At 46.0% G+C, this 19,458-nt stretch overlaps 1 protein-coding gene across 1 annotated transcript; it reads left to right on the plus strand.

Annotated features, from left to right (window-relative positions):
• The first annotated feature begins 526 nt into the window (after positions 1 to 526).
• Positions 527 to 18,523, plus strand: arhgef11 (Rho guanine nucleotide exchange factor (GEF) 11). The gene is given in 42 exon segments (XM_076092465.1): positions 527 to 1,847; positions 4,190 to 4,281; positions 4,377 to 4,481; positions 4,568 to 4,617; positions 4,716 to 4,773; positions 4,872 to 5,071; positions 5,188 to 5,259; positions 5,407 to 5,514; positions 5,762 to 5,810; positions 5,954 to 5,991; positions 6,117 to 6,209; positions 6,687 to 6,746; positions 6,898 to 7,002; positions 7,118 to 7,216; positions 7,337 to 7,379; positions 7,483 to 7,579; positions 7,679 to 7,801; positions 8,336 to 8,359; positions 8,560 to 8,686; positions 9,039 to 9,132; positions 9,569 to 9,598; positions 9,770 to 9,920; positions 10,047 to 10,253; positions 10,461 to 10,508; positions 10,740 to 10,888; positions 11,033 to 11,173; positions 11,555 to 11,631; positions 11,747 to 11,872; positions 11,957 to 12,074; positions 12,163 to 12,311; positions 12,412 to 12,487; positions 12,596 to 12,778; positions 12,869 to 12,950; positions 13,050 to 13,130; positions 13,265 to 13,320; positions 13,418 to 13,570; positions 13,874 to 14,113; positions 14,441 to 14,542; positions 14,685 to 14,992; positions 15,105 to 15,185; positions 15,187 to 15,237; positions 15,335 to 18,523. Coding segments are annotated over 42 exon segments (4,587 nt in total). The 5' UTR covers positions 527 to 1,812; the 3' UTR covers positions 15,641 to 18,523.
• Positions 18,524 to 19,458: the final 935 nt, after the last annotated feature.

Consider the following 19,458-nt stretch of genomic DNA (forward strand, 5'->3'; position numbering starts at 1 on the left):
AAATAATGCAATAAATATGTTGTGGTTGCTTTGTGGTTAAATTATATTCTGCCATTTGAAGATGGTTGGATTTTTTGCTGAAAAATAAAAATAAAATATTGTTGGGTTACTGGCCCCTAACCTCATGTTTGGAGGGTTTTTTATAGTTCAAACCGTTATTATATTGATGATGATGATATTGTCTAACGAGAATAAGACTCATATAAAAAAGTACATAAACCATATTATATTTTAACAGTGTTTGATGCACAACATAAACAAGGATTACTTGAGTAGTCTGAATATTTTGCCATATTTGGTAACATTTAAAAACAGACACCCGACTTTCTCTTTTAGAAACAATTATACAATGCTAGTTATCCATCGTGCGCTGCTCATATATGTTGTGTAATGTATTTATTTGTATGATACATGTATTTCCTGCCGCAGAAGCCAAGGATCCACAACAACCAGTGGCATCGGCACTGCGGTGGAGCAAACCGCCTGCAGTACCACAGTCCATCCAGACGAGGGCGCTGTTGTGCTCCGTTTGAACGTGTGATCTTTGAGAACATGGTGGTGTATCAGCAGCCAGTCAAGACAGCAGGATAACAACACAGCAGAGATCACTATTTACAAGAACTGGGCTTTTTAAAAAGGCAGCAGATACATGCAACGATAACTTCCGAGTCTTCTGGCATACCACGAGAGAGAGAAGCAGACCCGGATTGTACCACTGTGACTTGTTTTGGGGGGTTAAACAAAAAAAAACCTGAGCTTTACTGGAATCGTACTGCCTTCTAGCTAGCTGGCTAACATGCAGCTTTAGTGTTTGGATTTGCAGGAAAACGGGACATATCGAGCTGGAATTTGCATGGACGTGCACTATCTCGACCACTTCAACATCCATCTGTCCGCATGCAGCTAAAGTCATGCCGGCGTCTCGTCTTGCAGACGTAGCTGGTTAGCTTAGCTACCCTCCGAGGGGGACCGACTCCTTGACGCGTCTGAGAGCCGAACCCACGGCGCTTTCGGTCGGCCTGAGGACCAACGCGATGCCGCGGGTTGAACGCGGCCCTTCCGTAGAACTAACCTCAGGAAGCTAACGCTAGCTGGATATATAGCAGGCCCGCTTTCAGATGGTCGTTCTCACCCACTTAAGTCAGCTAATTAGGCAAGTCACAAGATAGATACGTGCGACATTAAAGCTTAACTTGTATGGGATTATTCAGCCAACCACAGCTGGTCAAAGCCACACATGTAAACAAGTCTAAGCGTTTGTTTAGTTAAATATCATTCGCAAAGGTGTCGATCCATATCAATCAAGATAATGCTGCGAGAGTTGCAGTTGCATTGAACTTTACCAGCCTACAGTTGGCTTTACTCGGACACTGAAATGCATGGGAGTTGTTGACCCTCCTGCAGCATAGCGAGACATATCAGCCATTCATTCATGATTGATGGCCTTTGAGGGAGCAGACTGAGCCACTTGCATCAAGCCACCAGCAGTCTTTTCTTATTGTATTTATTTTTGAACCACTTATGGGATACTGAGGAGATTTGAGAGTTCGTTTTGGCAGCATTTTATTCTTTTAAATCCTGCTGACTCGCCTAACTGGAACCACTGGTGGTGGTGGTGGTGGTGGTGGTGGTGGATGGGAACATGAGGAGCACTCATCTGTCCCAGTAGCTTGAAGATCTGATCAAAGCACAACAGAGAGCTCCATTGTGTGGACTGCAAACTGAAGAGGAAAGAGATGATGATGATGATGATGATAAAGGAGGCCCAGTGACAGTGTCGATCTGCAGAGGAGTGTCTCACAGGCTGCAGACATGAGTCTCCGCCAACCCACCTCTACACTGGACAGGTACGAGCCTCGCACCCAAACACTTCATGTGATTAAGGATACACCTTGAAATGCACTGCTCCCTGATCAGCCTTTTGACATGTCTTTATCCGGTTGAGGTCCAGTGTGGCCTCTGGAAAAACTAGTCAGACAGGCTGTGTGATAAACGATAAAGAGTGCAAAAGTACTGTGTGCATAACATCAGCTGCATACTGAGAAACATTAAACCATTTGTTTATGTTCTAATAACCATTTCACAAATTATAAAAAAAGCTATTTATTTGTACGTTGTTAATAAAGTTTGTTGACGGAACGAAAAAAAAAAGGCGGAACTCCACAGCAATAACACAGCGCAGCACCCGGACGATTTATAGCGCGCACACGCTGGAGTTATTCGATTTCAAGAAAGGCAAAAATGTTAAGGGTGTCTGTTGGATTTAATATCTTAAAACCTAACGTTAGTATTGTGTGTATACTTTAGTTTGTTAGCCGACCAACTCACCCTGAAGAGAACAGAACTTAGAGAACACACAAAAACTGTCAAAACCAGTCAATTTAAGTGTTTGTTATTTTGCCCAAATACTATAATTAGAAAGAGAAATGAAGTTTGGTACAGACGTACTTATAATCTACATACATTTTAACAAGACACGTTTTTTAGATCACATGAAAAAACACTTTTTTGATAGTCAAAGAAACGTTGTTTATCAAATGTTTCCCTCATGTTTTTGCATATCTTTGATATTCAACACGTCAAATACACTAAATGCTTCATTGTGCTCCTTGTAGTTTCTGAGATACAGACATTTTCTTATCATCCTGTATTTAGTCTTTGGGCATATGGGACCACTGTTTTGTTTACTAAAATATAATGGTGTGTATTACAGAAACAGTCGACCCATAATGCGGAGAGGCAAGATATAATATTTTTTCAGCCAATAAGATTTGGGCTTATGTAAGCGCATTTCTACCAAATTAAATCAAACATTTCAGTCACAGGCAATGATGGGTGAGAGAGAAGACAGTCACAGGCCTCCAAAGTAATGCATTTACCTTTCATCATGACCAGTTAGGTTAACTCCCAGTTATATTAATCTGAATTGAGTCATAAGGATTACCGCCTCTTGTGTTTTAAGCCAGCTTCAGTGTCTATTTGTTGAATGTCACGCGTGACTCTTCACCTGCTGTGTTTAAACGAGCCGCTGCTGAAACCTGATGCTCTTGTGTTTCATCTTGTCAATCACCACCACACTCACCGTGTCGCCCTGCACTGTGCTTCTGTGATTGTCTGTCCGACGCATCGTTGTCTTGATCATGTGTCTTTCCTGTTTCTCCTGCTGTCAACTGTTTTCCTGTGCGCGTGTGTGTGTGTGTGTGTGTGTGTGTGTGTTGTGCACGTGCCTACCCCCTGTGTTTTGTGTGTGTGTCATGTGTGTGTACAGAAAAACGCCCACCCGTTCAGGTAGGACAGCTGTGGCAGCATATTTCTCAGTGGCTGCTCGTGTTATTTCAGGTTAACAAACCCGACTAAAGGGATAATGATGTCGGGGTAATTCTGCCATATTGGCCGGGCTTCTGTTCTGTTTTAGATCACTTGTCAGGGTTAAAGTATTGTAAAGCTTAAAGCTACAGACACAGATGAGGAAGACGGACCGTGATACGTCAACAAAGACACCACGGACAAGGAAGCTATGCCAGAGTCTCACTCAGCATCTCGTAGACATTTCTCCCAGACATCAAAGCAGAGTGCCGCTTGACCAGTCGACCTCTGGAATAATACCAAATCACCGAAGTGCTTACACTGTGTGCCCTTGTTCCAATCACCCTCAAATAAATATATTCCTGGAAGTCCAGGCTCAGTGTTTACAATCTGTACGAGTATGACGGGCGTGGGGATGATGTGAAGCTCTTGCTCAGTTTGTCCTGTTCATTAAAGATTGGTCTTCATGCTGGATTTATTCTCTCTCTTTTCCCCCCTTTTATCTGCCTTTTTCCTTCCTTTCTGTCATGCTTCGCTTTCAGCCCTTTTGCTGCTTGGTGAGTTTTCCCTTTGACTCCTTTCTTGTTGCTTCTAATGCATTTTAGACACACACACACACACGCACACACACACGCACACACACATCTCACCATGTGCTCGAAGCCTCTGAATCCTCTGCCTCCTCACATCCTCCTCTCCTCTTTCTCTTTCTCTTTGACATGTTGCATCACTTTGTATTAATCTCGATCCTCCCTCTCGTCACGTATTCCCTTCAGATCTCCCCCTCCCTCAGTGCAACCAACACCCTCGGAGCATCTTCTAAATCATTACCATCCTTTATTGTTTCATGCTAAGCCTCCTTTCTCTCGTCTCTCAAACCCAGGCTCAGCAGTCTGACCATCGGGGACTCGGAGCGCAAATCCTCTGCCACCCAGCAGAGGGAGCCAATGGTGGACATCCACGCTGAGAGTACGGGTAACAGCCACTTCCCACGCCGGTGGATTATTTTTTCCTCCCCATATCTAAATATCATTTAACATCTCCCTCAACATCCTCCTGTCCTCTTCCAGGTACCGGTCTTGTCCAGAGATGTGTGGTCGTGCAGAAGGACCAGCTCGGCTTCGGCTTCACCGTATGTGGAGAGAGAGTCAAGCTGGTGCAGAATGTCCGACCAGGTGAGACACGTGCACACAACGTGAGTTAAAGTTGTGTCTCCTCCCTCTACAAGCGCTTCACGGTGTGCCCGTACTCGTCTTTACAGGTGGAGCAGCAGTCAAGGCCGGGGTGCAGGAAGGGGACCGAATCATAAAGGTTTTTACTGCTTTACATCACAGACACCGAATCTGAAGTTTCTTGGTTTCTTCCTGTTTTTAGTGTTGCTGATTGTCCTCTTCTCCGTGTTCTCTCAGGTGAACGGCTCGCTGGTGTCCTCCATGTCCCACCAGGAGGTTGTAAAGCTCATCAAATGTGAGTTTGACACAAGTGTGATTGTGTTTTCGGTAAATTTCGGTATTTATCTGATTCCATTACGGCTATTCATTTTATTTTTATTTATCGTCCCATAGCGGGTCCGTACGCTGCTCTGACACTACAAGGACCGCCCCCTTTCGCCTCCTCCTTGCCCCTAGAGCCCCTCCCCACTGACCTCACACCCAACCAGAGGACGTCTCTGGGTGGGGAGGCTCCGCCCCCTCCACCTCCACCATTGCCGTCTGGACTGAGCAGCACCCCTTCCCAAAGAATCACTGGACCCAAACCACTGCAGGTGAATGAAATGATGTCACCTTTTACAGCCGGCATCATCTTGTCAACAAAAAGTTAAGATTGACAATATGAAGCGAAGATCACGGTAATATACAATGTTGTAAATATGACTTTTAGGACCCAGAAGTACAGAAACATGGCACTCAGATACTCAGGAAAATGCTGGAGCAGGAAGAAGCTGAACTGCAGGTACACACACACACACACACACACACACACGCTGTCCCAGTTCAGTTCTGATCCCTGACTGCATCCTCCTGTAGACATAACCCCTTGTTGCATCGTGCTAGTTAAATAGTAACAAGCTGAAATCTGCTGTTGATAACCACGTAACAGGGGTTGATGGAGGAGCAGTTGAGGAACCCGTCGCCGTCGCTGGGTGAGCGGATTGAAAGTGCCAAGAGGAGAGCTCACCAAGTCCGCTTCAAGATTCAGCAAGATCAGGTGAGGAGACGCGACATCTTTTTAATCTGTTCACTGAAAACCCCTCTGGATATGTTTTTTGTCTTTGCCCCCATGGAGCGTGGGAAATAGTATTGTGATTTGCAAAAAAATGTTTAAGCGCATCGCGTCAGACAACGGTAGAAGAGCACATATTCAAATTCACTGATCAGGTCATTTGGAAGTCAAATCAAAAATGATCTGAGGACCTTCTCACAAAATCAACTGAGGCTTTATTCTGCTTCTCCAGGAGGGAACGCGATCAGAATGTACCACAAGCTACGTCCAAGCAGGGGAAGGTTTGCTTCTCTTCATCTTTTACCTTTTTAATGAAATATCTCAGCTACAGACAAGATGAAATAGATGGAGATCTGATTCATAGTGTTAAAGTCATTACAATCGAGGTGCAAGTGGTTTAAAGCTGCTGTGTGCTCTTTGGCAGGTCGGCTATCGATGGACTCAAGCGAAGGAGACATGGAGGTAGGCTGCACAGCTTTGTCCTTTCATAAACCGGCGAGATCGTATGTGTGTGATTGTGTATGTGACGGTCCCACTCATCCCGTCCCCCTCGTGCTCCCTCCCTCCCTCCCTTCCTCCCTCCCCAGGCCCTTGAGAGTCCCCACTCCTCTCCCTCATTCTCCTTCAGGACCCCACACCACCGACGGCAGAACTCCGACACACACACCCTGTCTGATTCGGTGAGAAGGACACACACACACACACGCCACACACACACGCACACACACACACACACTTGCATTCACTCTGAGATAGACGCTCCTGGCAGTGATGAGGTCCTCACATGCAGCACAAAGTACTAGAACTGTTCACCGTGTCATTCTGAAAAAACTAAATGATCCCCCTACTTTGAGATGCAGCGCTGTTCTCTCCTCTTCGTCTGTTCCTCTCCATCTCTCTCACCGTGACTTGCATAGCTGTTTAAAATGTACGAGACGAGCGGCTGAGACTGAGAAGATCATTTATCACCACTACCTTCAAGTCCCCCCCCCCCCCCCCCCCCCCCTACACTGAGCCCTGCATGCGCAGCATATGGATGGAAATGGCAGATGTGCTTGTCAGTGTCCTCGAGCGTGTGACTGAGTGCCTTCCTGTCTCTTGAATTCTGCGTGTGTGTGTGTGTGTGTGTGTGTGTGTGTGCGCTTCTCTGCTCAAAGGGCGGAAAGGCTCAGATCATCGGCCCGGAGGAAGAAGATGACGGCTATGCATTCAACGAGGTTAGAAGAACGTTCGGTTTGACTCACAATCCATCGGCTTCGATGGGATGCTTTCTTTTGCCACCTCTGCATTTTCCTTCTTCCATCTTGTGTTCCCTCCATCTACACAATCATTCATGTATTTTTTTTTCTTCCTCTGTCTGTCTCTCAGATGGACGGTCCATTCCAGGACATCGAGTTGCTGAAGTCCCGCCCGGCACACATGGCGGTGTTCATGAGATACGTCTTCACCCAGCTTCTGGACCCCAACCCTCTGGTCAGTCGACGTTGTATTTAAACAAATGTACTGAAACAAAGTGTTGGAAAAGAAGTATTTTTGGATGACATTTCTATGATGCCATTGTATGTACGTACGTGTGTGTTCATAACAGCTGTTCTACCTGTCGGTGGAGGCCTACCTGAGCTCCAGCCCTAAAGACGCCCGCGCACTTGCACCTCAGATCTGCTCCCATTTCCTGGACCCGGACGCAGTGAGTACCGACTCGCCTCAGTGATTTAATACTTGTATTCCTTAACTGCTGGAGTACCACGTATACCTTGCATCATGTTCAAATTTACAAGAAGAAATGTTTCCTTTTTCCCCCTCGTAGCCTCTGAAAATCAAAGTACGAGAGGAGTATCTCTCAGATATAGGTAAGAAGACCTTGTTGAAGATTTGTTTTGCATTTGTATTTATGCCGCATCATGGCTGTGATAACGGTAGCTTGTGAGGAACGTAATGGTGTCTCCATTTCAGAGGGTCGACTTCATGCCCAGGAGGACATCAGAGGACCTCTGTCTGAGCTGCAGCAGCAGGTGCTGCCGGACATCCAAGACCAGATCCAGGACTACAGGTACACCGCAGCTCAAGACTGATGGCAGTTAAGATGAATAACGACCTATTTTCAAGAGCTCGTATTGATTTCGTGAAGCTTGTGTTTTTTTTTCCGAAGGAACAAGCAGATGATGGGTCTCGGCTCTCTGTTCGGAGAAGAAGACCTGCTGCCGCTGGATGGAGACCCGGTGAAGGAGAGACAGGTGGTGGACAAACAGGTCACCATCCTGTGGGAAATACTGTGAGTCTCTCCGACTGATGCGGTTCAAATCACCTTCACCTGCGTCATGTCAAACGAATGAGAGTTTAGTTTTCCTTTGGAATTTATTCACATATTTTTACTCTTATGTCATAAGATGAACCATCACTTGGTTTACTTCAACATGTGGCTGCAATCATGAAGTGATTAACCTACACACACACACACACACACACTCAAGACTGTTGGACCAGGTTTGCCTAGCAACAGGGTCAGATGTTTGGGGCCCAATAAAATAGTTATTACAAAGCGACAGAAGGAGCTCAGCCAGGCTGTCATAACAAAGGTCATTACCACAGCGGCAAAACCTGGAAACCACATGACATTTACACACACACACACACACACACTCCCATCACATGACTGCAGCACCGCCGTGTGTCTCTTACAGCTTTTCGTTTGCACCTGGATGAACTGGATTTAGCTTCGAGGAATTAAACTGGATATCTCTCAGAAAGCCTGTTGCTTGTTGTGGGGCGAGCTAACAGCCTTTTTATGTCTCTCTTTCTGCTCCAGATCGAAGCACGAAGAGGACAGGAGGTAAACAACGTGTCTCGTCTGTTGCAGTGAAATGTCATTTATCAGCAGTCTGTTTGAGAGATCTGCTTCTTTCTTTGTTAACATCTTGCCTCTGTTTGTTTTCCCTTGTGGTCTATTCTCCTCACGTTTGCCCCCCCACTACATCTGTCCTCTCTCTCTCTCTCTCTCTCGCTCTCTCTCTCTCTCCCTCCCTCCCTCAGCTCACCTCTGGCGTCGGCCGTGCACCTGTACCTGCGTCATTCGGGTATCAAGCTCAGAGACTCCAAGGTCTTCCCTGGTCTGAGCACAGAGAAGGAGAAGTGGCTCGCCTTCTTAAAGACGAAAAAGGTAAATGGCAGTTGCAGCAATAACGTTGTCTAATGTTATGTTGAATTTTCACTGTGGTACTGAGGTTGTATTTACACACCTAGAGCTCACCTGTAGGAGTCTGGAAACCCAGCCTGACTGCTGGGTTTTTCACTGGATACCGTTTATCCACCAAAATTAGCTCATATTTGCTGTAAATAGGCTAAAGATAAACATTGTAAAGTGGCTTTAGAGTGAGAACATCACAGGAGCGTGGCTGTTTCTGTATTCTCACATTCAAAGATGCCCAAATTTGAATGACTTGTGTTTTTTCTACATTCAAACCTTCCCTCTATGATCATGTGACATGACTTTGTGGTTCCTCTCTCCACAGCTGAGTGGCACCAAGAAAGAGAAAGATGGAGAGGATAAAAAGAGAAATCCCATCCTGAAGTACATCGGCAAACCCCGGTCCACATCCCAGTCCAGTAAATACACACACACACACACACACACACACACACTCACACACAGTAAATGATGACTCGTGTCAGTGTCTTTATTTAGGCAAATATCCTTAAATCAAGCCACCGATCGCTCTATTATTGTAACCTGACATTTAAACCCAGCTCACTGTCGAAATACTTACATTTATAGTACATTGAGTACATTGTCAGTATTTAAAATACAATTATCAGTGTGTGAGAAGTCGTTATCAGCTGACAGTATTGGCACACCAGATGAGAAGCACACACAGACATGTGATGCTCCCACTCATTGTGATGTCAGACCATATCGATTTATTTCTGTCCTCTGTTTGTCCTGTTATTGTTTTTGCAGGTTTATTCATTGATTTATGGATTTTTTTCATTTGTGTCTTGTTCTGATTTCCCCGTTTCTTTGTGTTTCATTTTGTTTTTGTAGCATTCCATGTCCCGTTGTCTCCCACCGAAGGTATATGTTTTATGTCATTGCACTTTTGTTTTTTCACAATTTTGATTTCCAACAAACGTACCCAGCTGCGCTGTTATTCATGGTTGTGTGTAGTTTGTGTGCCACCTCATTGTAGACACGTTTCTGCTGGTTTGTTTGTGTACTATTTAACTGCACTGTACACTTAAGCAGTGCCCGTGTCTGCAGTCCGTCCCGGCAGTGTGAGAAACATCATTCAGCAGTTTGAGAATCACACGGAGACGGGGGAGGAGGAGGAGGGAGGAGACGCTGCCGACCCACAGAGGCTCTCCTCCAGCAGCCTGGGGGAGGACAGCATGGACAGGTAGCTCTCTTAAACCACATCATCGGCTCTAGTTTGTATTCAGCGTCGGCTCATGTGGCCGGTGAAGCACCTGGAAGGGTTCGGTAATGCCGTGTGATTTCTCCACGCTCTCTCTCTCTCTCGCAGCCCTACGGTCTCAGTGCGTCTGGCACGCAGCGAGTCGCTGAAGGCTCAGGGAGAAGGCCGGCGGCGGGGCGTTGTCTCTGGGACGGAGTCCGTCCCTCGCTCTCGCAGCGATGTGGACATGGAGGACTGCGGGGAGGAGCGGGAGGGGCCGGGCCTCAGGCTGCTGCAGCACAGCACCTCGTCATCCGCATCCAGCAGCTCCGCACGGTAAAGAGCCACGAAGCCATCTCAAATTTCTTTGAGAGATTTCTTTTTGCATCCTTCAGACAGGGATGAATAAAAGTAGAAATAATAACATGAGCTTCCAAGATTAAGACCGCACCCCTTTGACTCAAACACCTGGGACGTTGCCCCCCATGGAAGCGTAGGTTTTCACCTCATGCCATCTCTCTCTCCACTCTCTCTCAAACTCAGGTCTCTAGAGAACCCTACACCCCCATACACCCCTCGGTCTAGACGCAGGTGAGTTTCAATGTCATCCCCCCCAAGATGATCAGTGATTGTCTGGCAGGGAATAAGAAATAAAGATGGCTGACTTCTCTCCCACACGCACAACTCTTGAAGATGAAATAGTTTGGTTCACAAGACAGAAATGATCGAGTCTCCCCATAAAGATTTGTTTTGTAACGGCTACGTTAGTGTATTTAAGAAAGGTTTGTCTTCTGTTGGTCTGTCCATCCCGTGACTCTGCAGGAGTGTGGACTCACCGCTGGCCCTGCTGCCGGACGCTGCGGCGCTGGAGGAGGAGGTGTCCGACGGTCAGAACTGGCAGGACACGGTTCCTCCTCAGCTGCTCGCCACGCTCAGTCCGAGGGAGGTGGAGAGACAGGCCGTCATATACGGTACGAGTCAAATACAACACGCACGTTAACAGCTGATATATATTTTATTTGATTGTGACTTGCCAGAAATCCCAGTTTTGAGAACTCCTTGATACTGATGTTGATAACCCTCTCTGTTGGCGTCCCTCTTCTCTGCACCGCCAGAGCTCTTCACCACCGAGGCGTCCCACCTGCGGACCTTGAGGGTCCTGGACCAGGTCTTCTTCCAGAAGATGAGGTCTGTGCTGAACTCCGATGAGCTGGCCTGCATCTTCCCCAACCTGCCCCAAGTCTATGAACTCCACGGTCAGTCTGTGTAAATGAAAATGTGCACGAGTCGCACTCAACTGAGAAACAGAACTTAAAGAGGAGTAAGCATTTAAAGGTAGAACTTGCCTGTCCTCTTGTAAGAGAGTCGCTGCTTTCTGCTTCTTCTGTTTGCACGTTAAAGTGAGTTGTGATTTGAGTCAACATGTAGTCAGGGCTGCGTGTTTGCCAGGTAAATAATAATAAGTGAAGCAAATACCAAGCAAAGGTTGTGACTGTAATCTCAGCCTGCAGCTCTACTGAGTCAATATGTACTCTGGGCTTTAATTAAGAGCCAACATGAAAGGAAATGGTGTGATATTAATGCCAAAGTAGACGACAATTTCAACTCTTAATGTTGCATCTCTCTCTTATTTGCAGCAAGTCTGTGCGAGGAGATGAAGAAGCGACGGGAAACTCCCATCGTTCAGGACATCGGGGACGTTATGCTGGCCAGGGTGAGTGAAATAATCCCTGATGTCAGTTCCATCTCCTCATTTCTCCTGTGATGTGAAAGGTGTTTGCGTGCAGTGTAGTTATTAGTACGTTAACGGCGGGGGGGTGTGTTTCCAGTTCGAGGACGCAGCCGGAGACGAGTTTCAGGAGCAAGCGTCGCAGCTGTGCAGCCAGCAGTCTCAGGCTCAGGAGCTCATCAAGAACAAACAGCGCAAAGACCCTCGCTTCGCTCACATTATCCAGGTACACACACACACACACACACACACACCTTTATACCCGTGCAGCCTCGTGCTTTACGTGCTCGCGTGTTTCCCATTTGTTCAGGAGTGTGAAGCGAGTCCTCACTGTCGCAGGCTGCAGCTCAAAGACCTGCTGGTGTCCGAGATGCAGAGACTCACCAAGTACCCGCTGCTGCTGGACAACATCATGAAACACACGGAGGGTGAGGAATCGAGAGACCATCAACACGGGAAAACACGCCAAAACAAAGTACGATTTTTAAAACCCATGTTCTTGTTTTTTCCATTTAGCCAGTTCGTCGGACCTCCCCTCGCTTCAGCGCGCCCAGGCGTGTTGCAGAGGGATACTGCAGGCCGTAAACGAGGTTGTGAGGGAAACAGAGCACCGGCAACGCCTCAGCCAATACCAACGCAGGCTGGACGCTGCCCCTCTATTCAAGGTAGTCAAATGATAAAGTTCCTTTCCTTCCTCGTTCACAGGCATGCCTCCCTTTTTGCCTGAATGTGTTTTTGTTTACTCTTCCCCCCCCCCCCTCACAGAGTCTAGACCTCAGCACTAAGAGAATGATCCACGAAGGTCCTCTCACGTGGAAAGTCAGCAAAGACAAGCAGATAGGTCAGTACCAGTACCTCTGTGTGGATACGTCCCGTATTGACCCGTACAGTCTCATCGGTGTGGTTTCCTACCTCTTAATCACACGCCTCTGTCTCCCCCCACCATCAGAGATTCAAGCGCTGCTGCTGTCCGACTGCCTGGTCCTCCTCCAGAGGGGCCCGGATGACCGGCTGCAGCTGAGGTATCCATCCCGCTGGCTGGGTGGAGGCGGAGGAGGCAGCGGGGACAGCAAGACCTCCTTCAGCCCTCTGGTGAAGCTGTACTCTCTGCTGGTCCGCTCCGTAGCTACAGGTAAGACCGTGTGTCACACCGATGACAAGCCGATCGATGCTCTCCTGCGTTCTGGTGCTCAAGTGCGTAAATCTTGTGATTTCTGTCCAGACAACAAAGCCCTCTACGTCATCAGCACCACGGAGAGGCAGATCTATGAGCTGGTGGCCGGGACATCGTCAGAGAAAAACACGTAAGCTCTTTTCCTTTGCTTGTGTTCACCTCGGGGAAGGCTTTCCGTCTCATCCGTGGTCCTCTTCAGCCTCCAGAAACATCTGTTCTTGTTTTGCAGCTGGAAGGATTTACTTGAAAAGACCATCTCCTCGGCTGGCGGTTCATCCCCTCTGATCAACCACGCTTCCACACCTATATCGTGAGTAAATCTGATGTGTGTGAATAATAAATACAGGAATGCGTCGGGGCTGCTTTGCCAGAAGGTTGCTTCAATTTCTTTTAAGACATTTTCTTTTTACACATTTATTTCCGTTGTGTTTTTATTTATTAAAGCTCCCCGAGTCTCCGCAGTGCGTCCCCAGTGTCAACTGGCAGCAATGTCTACACAGGTATTAACCACATTGTAATCATCAGCCTTGAATATATAAACTGTCTGCAAATGTATGTGATATATTTATATATATATTTATTTTTTGTATCTTCCAGATAACTCCATAGCGGAGCAGTCAGACTCCATGGAGACGCATTCCTCCAGCGACGACATCGTGCTCTCGGCAAACGCAGCTACGGACCAATCGGGAGCCTTCATCTGTGGCGAAGGGAAAGCAGTCGGCGTGGCGGAGTCCGCTTTACAAGACGGTGAGAAGGAATCAAAGGCATCACTGCTGCAAACTGTAGGATGCTAAAGCGCGAGAGCAGCGTGTAAGTGGTGCGGATGCTCCACGGGGATCCGCTCTACGAATGTAAAAATGGCCATATTTATTTATTTATTTATTTATTTACGTTGTTTGGCTTTTTCGAAGTCTTTACTGAAGCCAAAGCGGACATTGTGACTGGAGGAATTTAAATGTACTGTATTTTAGGAGTCAGCCAGTTGAGGAATACCAAAACAATCAAGTAAAGTCTGTATTTGTTGTGTTCGTTGTGTTCGTGCCGCCACAGTTGAAACACTCAGGCAGCTCATATTACGAGATTTGGAAGAGGACGGTTGGAGCCACGATTCAGATGAGACGCCCACCAACGAGACGGCCAATGAAAGGAGCTCGTACGCCGAAAGACGGCGGCCGGAGTCTCTGGAGACTGTCCTCAACTTTAGCACCAGCGAATGGGAGGCCGAGCCTGAACTAGAGGCTCCGCCCCCGGACGCAGAGCAATCCGGCAGCATTCAGGTCATACGGAAAGGTATCGGATCAAATGGAGAAAAACAACTTTCAAAACGTTATCTTTAATTCTTCGACCGGGCACGCCGAGTTAATCCGACTCTCATAAAGATTTGAAACCTTTGTTTCTGGGCGTCTTTAATGGCCGCCTTCCTCTGCATGATCTCTCTGCACCCTGTGATTCATTATTTTGTTTCTTACACACTTGAATCTGCTCTTCCTCTTTTGTCTGCGTGCTCTTTCACAACAACACTCGTCACACACTTCACCACCTTCTTCTTCACTCCCTCCTTAATTCACATACAAACCCTTCCACACACACTTCTCTATCCTCTATCCTGTGCTATAGCTGTGGTTGCGGGTCCTTCTTCTTCTTCTTCTGTCCCTGATGACATCACTGCTGATGTCACCCTCCAATCATCCAAGCCGAGAGGCGAGGCCACTACGCAGGGTAAATGACGACTAAATTGGTGAAGTTCTGTAGCTTTTATCAAACAAAGACTTCTTTTTATTTACATTTCTAATATCCATCCAGACAGAAGACAGAGAATCTACTCTTTAAATGACTCACCGGCACACTCTCTGCCCTCTAGGGAACACTTTCTACTTGGTCCTGCCTACAGAGCAGGGAGAGAGCGTCACCGATGACCTCAAAGACCCTCCCGCCCCCACCGCCAGCCACTTCCCCTGGCCTCCGGAGGAGGCGACGTCGCCACAGACGCGGCCGGAGGAGGAGCCGCCGGCCTGCGCTCCAGAGCCCAGCCGATCGGAGGCTATGCAACCGGAACGGGAAGAGGAAACGGGCCAATCGCAGGCCGGGCACCAGAGCCACGTGATCAAAAACGTGGATGAGATTTTCCACACGATCGAGGGGTTGATGAGCAAGTTGCGCCAGCTGAAGGTGAGTTTGTGTTGAGGGGGTAACGAGGTGGCTGTCTGGACTGGGGAGCTTTACATCAGTCTGACGCTGATGTTCTTCTTGTTTAATGTCCTGCATCGTCGTCCCTTTACAGGAAATCGAGAAGTCCCATCAACAGCTTTTAACGACCCTCAGAGAGCCTTTTGTCAATCAGGAGTCGGAGGACCAGCAGTGTGGCTCTGCAACCGTCTCCAGGACACCAAGTCTGGATCGTGGCTCAGGAGACGGTGAGGGGCGGCTGAATCTTAAACCTTCGCAAAACAATGGCTGTTTACTTTACCATATAATATCTTCATTTGTTGTATTTCCCTTGAACCCAACCAGGCAAAGAGGGCAGTCCAGCAGGGCCCAAGATTCAGTCGACGGGATTCTGACGTCGCTGCAGAGAGGACGCGCTTGCGGTCGCTCGATCTTGATCGTTGGCATTACGGAACGCACTCGTACGTACCCACCGTCAGACTCGGGGACACCTCTGCCCTGCCTCCCCCTCAACCCCCCACCCCCTCGTCCCTGCATGCACTGGCCAGTGGAACAGAGCCCGGGAAGGACAAGTGGCTGTTTTCAGCATCAACCTCTGACTCTCCTACCAGAGCACGAGGGAGTCCAGGACGGACTGAGGAAAGAGTATGAAGGAACAAAACAAAATAAGGCAGAAGACAAGTTGACTGGTGACGAGAAAGGAAAAAGTTGGAAGAATGGAAAGTGGGGGAAAAAACATGACCCACGTTGGATATCTGTGAAGGAAAAGGAGTTGTGTATGTCTTGCTTTTAAAGAGCTGGTTGAAGGAACGGAGCAGAAAAGTGTTGAATCGTTAATTTAAGGACAAATCCGAGGGACCCATCACCCCTGCACTTTACCCACAATGCATCCCTCTGTCATGTACGTTCTCTACTGTGGACGGATCAGGGACTGGAGATGCCACTGACTTTATTTGGGGGCTGATGTTTAAGCCCCCCCCCCCCCCCCCCCCCCCCCCCACCTCCACTGGTTGCTTTACACTGAGTTCACCTGCCACCACGGCCGAAGGACTGTGTCTATATAATTCAGGTTATTTGCACTGGGTAAGGAAATCAATATCACACACACACACATTTAACCATTTCATTCATCTCAGACCTTCACATCCCCACATTGTGGTGGGAGAATCTCTAGAGTCGTTGGGAACAGTTGCAGCCACACTGACGCGTTCCTCAAGTCCTCATTTAAGTGACCCGGAGTTCATTCTTAAGTTCTGGAAACACTACTGCGCTGTTTACTACTGAAATGCTGCTTCAGAGGCGTAAAGGGATCTCAGTGGATTCACATGGCTCTTCTGATCATGTCAAGTTGTTCAGCTTGTTTTTTTTGGGGGGAGATTTAGGATGCTTTGGGGGAAAAGCTCAGGCAGGCTATGTTGACGACAACTGTGAGGAAAGGAGACGAACACGCAGTCGAACTTTAGAAACTTGAATATTCGCTGAAAACCCCGTTTGTAACTCGATTAAATTGCTCCCAAATATTGCCGCTGACGTTGCCCGTCTGCAGCTAATGATTGGACTGTGCACCCTCCACACCTCTCTCCAGTGTACTGTGTGTGTACGTACCGCGGTACATACTGTGAACCAGCAACTTCTCCCTCCTCCCAGTGTCGGAAAGACCCTCTGCACAGAACAACACGAGGAAATCAAAAGCTTAATAAAATAACATTTTGTAGACCCACACACACATGCTGCTGTTCGATGAAGCAAAAATGAATCTAATTGAATAGTTTGACAATTTGGGAAATACACTTATTTGCAAAGATCAATAGAAGCTGCTTAGCTTAGCTTAGCTTAGTGACTGGAAACAGGGGAAATAACTAGCCCGGCTCTGTCCAACTGTAGCAACATCTACATACCAGCGTCTCTGAAGCTCATGTTAACATGTTCTATCTCATAAGCTCCTGGAGTCTCTGTATGTTTCTCCGCCTGAACATAATTAGTGAACTTAGGAGGTGCTCGTCGGTGGATTTTAGAACCTTAAAACGGGGCCACGCTCGCTGTTTCCCCGCCTTTGTTTCCAGTCTTTACGCTAAGCTAACTGGCTGCTGCACGGTACTCAACACGCAGACACAAGAGTGGTATTGATCTCATCCAACAGCAACAAAATGTCTAACTATTTTTGGATCATATGTAGGAGAGATTTAACGTCCTTGACGTTCAGAGAGGTTTTTCAACGCCTTGGTTGAGGCTCGTGTAACCAGCAAAGACTGACACTAAAGCCAAGTGCTTTTTTTTCGCCATTTATCTTGGACTAATTCTACCAAAACACAAGACAGAAAATACACATTATCTTATCAAGCTGGGAGGAAACCCGCTGGACTGGATTTTATTTGAGCTGGTTTCAAATACTAACTGATGAGCGCTTTAGTGAGTTTACCCGGACGAACCTGACAAAACACTACCGACCTGAACAAACCAGACGCCAAGTACATTTACACACCACCAGCCAGACTATACACTATTAATCGGATATTTCACTACCTGGTGGAAGGTTTTCACTCTTTAGCCAACGAACACCGACGGAGATGAAACCTGGCTTTCACATATGAACAAAAAGAAAAAGTTGAAACTTAAAATGAGTGCTACTACGGCTCATTTTTACGCCGCTGGCCCCGTGTGAACTTGAGGAATTTGTGCTAAAATGTTTAAATATTCTACCAAAGTGAAATATGTCTTCAGAGGTGTTTGAAGGGAACAGTTTGTTTTTTGTCTCTCGATATTTTTGGCTGCTGATTTTCAAGCATCTCAGACCAGATGTTTTTGTCCGCGACATGAGAAGAGAAAGCAACATATTTCCTGTTTTGTTTTACCACACTTCCATGCCACGCTGTGGCCGCTCAGTCATCGCACGCATAACATATGTGTCGTCCACAAAGCGATGCCAGATGGTCTGAGCTGGTTGGAGCCAAGTCTCTCCTCTTCTTTGAGCATTTTTTCATCTCAAATTTCTACCTCTACACCTCCGTTTCTTTGTATCTTCCATGATTTCTTCTTTTCAGACATTTATCTTGTACATTGACATCAGCGTTTTGGCCTCAACGGGCTGTAAAAAAAAAAAAAAGAAAGAAGCTATAACTGATTCCTTTTTTTTAAAAAAACAACAAATGTTGCACAAACGAACTTCCCTGCACGGTGCAAACTACTGTATGCGTACACACGTCTTTAACTATCATCTCATTGTCTTTATATTTTGTGTCTTTTTAAAAAAAATAAAAAAAAACATTTGTCACTCGTGTAATATAGAGAGATCAGACCCACTTGTTTTATATATGTTCATTTTTTTTTTTTTCTGTAAAGCCTTAGTCCTCGTATTTGATTTTATTTTTGTAGATATGATTAAAAAAAAAAAAAAGGATGTATAAATTATTTTCTTCTCCCTTGTTTTTGAAATCGGTGAGATTGTTTAGCTGCACAGAAGGAAAAGAGAGCTCGTGTCTCAGATTCGTGTGTTTTGTGAGATTAAAAAAAAGAAACTGGCTAAAGAAAATGAAATGTGGATCCTGAGTCTTTGAGTTACATTGTTAATTGTTTTCTACCACTTCAACTTCTACCATCTTTCTAAATCAACCAATTTGAGAGGATTTGTCCAGAAACTAATGCCAGAAAACACTTTTATTTCCTGTGATAGTGAGAACAGAGCCGCCTACTCATTGCTATAGTTGCTATTTGTGGTTAAAGATGGAAAAAAAAAAATCCTCTTGGTTTGTTATCTCAAATAGTCTAAGAAAAGAAAACAATGGATTTAATCTAGTTTATGCTCTGTGAAGCCTAAATGTGTCAATTCACATTTGCTAAGAATATGACCGGAAATTAATTATTCTTGGTGTAAAAATAAAAGCAGAGTGTTTGCAAAAGGTCTAAGCGGTATAATAGAGGTGTACATATTAGTATGATACGTACTTTTTAAATACAAGCAGATACATAACTTACATTTGTCCGAACTCAGCTCGAGGCAATAAATGTTTTTCTGTTCATTATGTGGTCAAATTAGACATTAAGTGAAACAATTATTTTTATTTACAATATAGATACCACCTCATTTTTCTAGGTCATATTGAACAGATTTCTTTAATCAAATGTACGTGATTGTCTTCATATATTTATAGTTTGTACATTTAATTATATGAGTCATTTACATTATGACAACTTCTACTAACTAATGTAGACCATGTTAATCTAAACATCCGAACACAATTTGGTACATTCCCTTTTTCATTTCTTTCTTTCATTGTTGTACATTTTTGTGGCGATCGTTATTGCTGCTTTATTCAACAGTAATTATTTTTAATATAATATATGATATAAAAGCAGAGCATCGTGGAGCAGAATCCCTTCAACCTTAAAACACCATTTTCACTTTGAGATGAGGAGAAAATGTTTATTAATAATTTATAAAGATGCCACAACGTTCAGACGTTGCTGTTGCT

This window comes from Anarhichas minor, unplaced genomic scaffold (assembly GCF_050575085.1).
Source record: "Anarhichas minor isolate MPS153535 unplaced genomic scaffold, ASM5057508v1 ptg000016l, whole genome shotgun sequence".
NCBI classification, from domain to species: domain Eukaryota; kingdom Metazoa; phylum Chordata; class Actinopteri; order Perciformes; family Anarhichadidae; genus Anarhichas; species Anarhichas minor.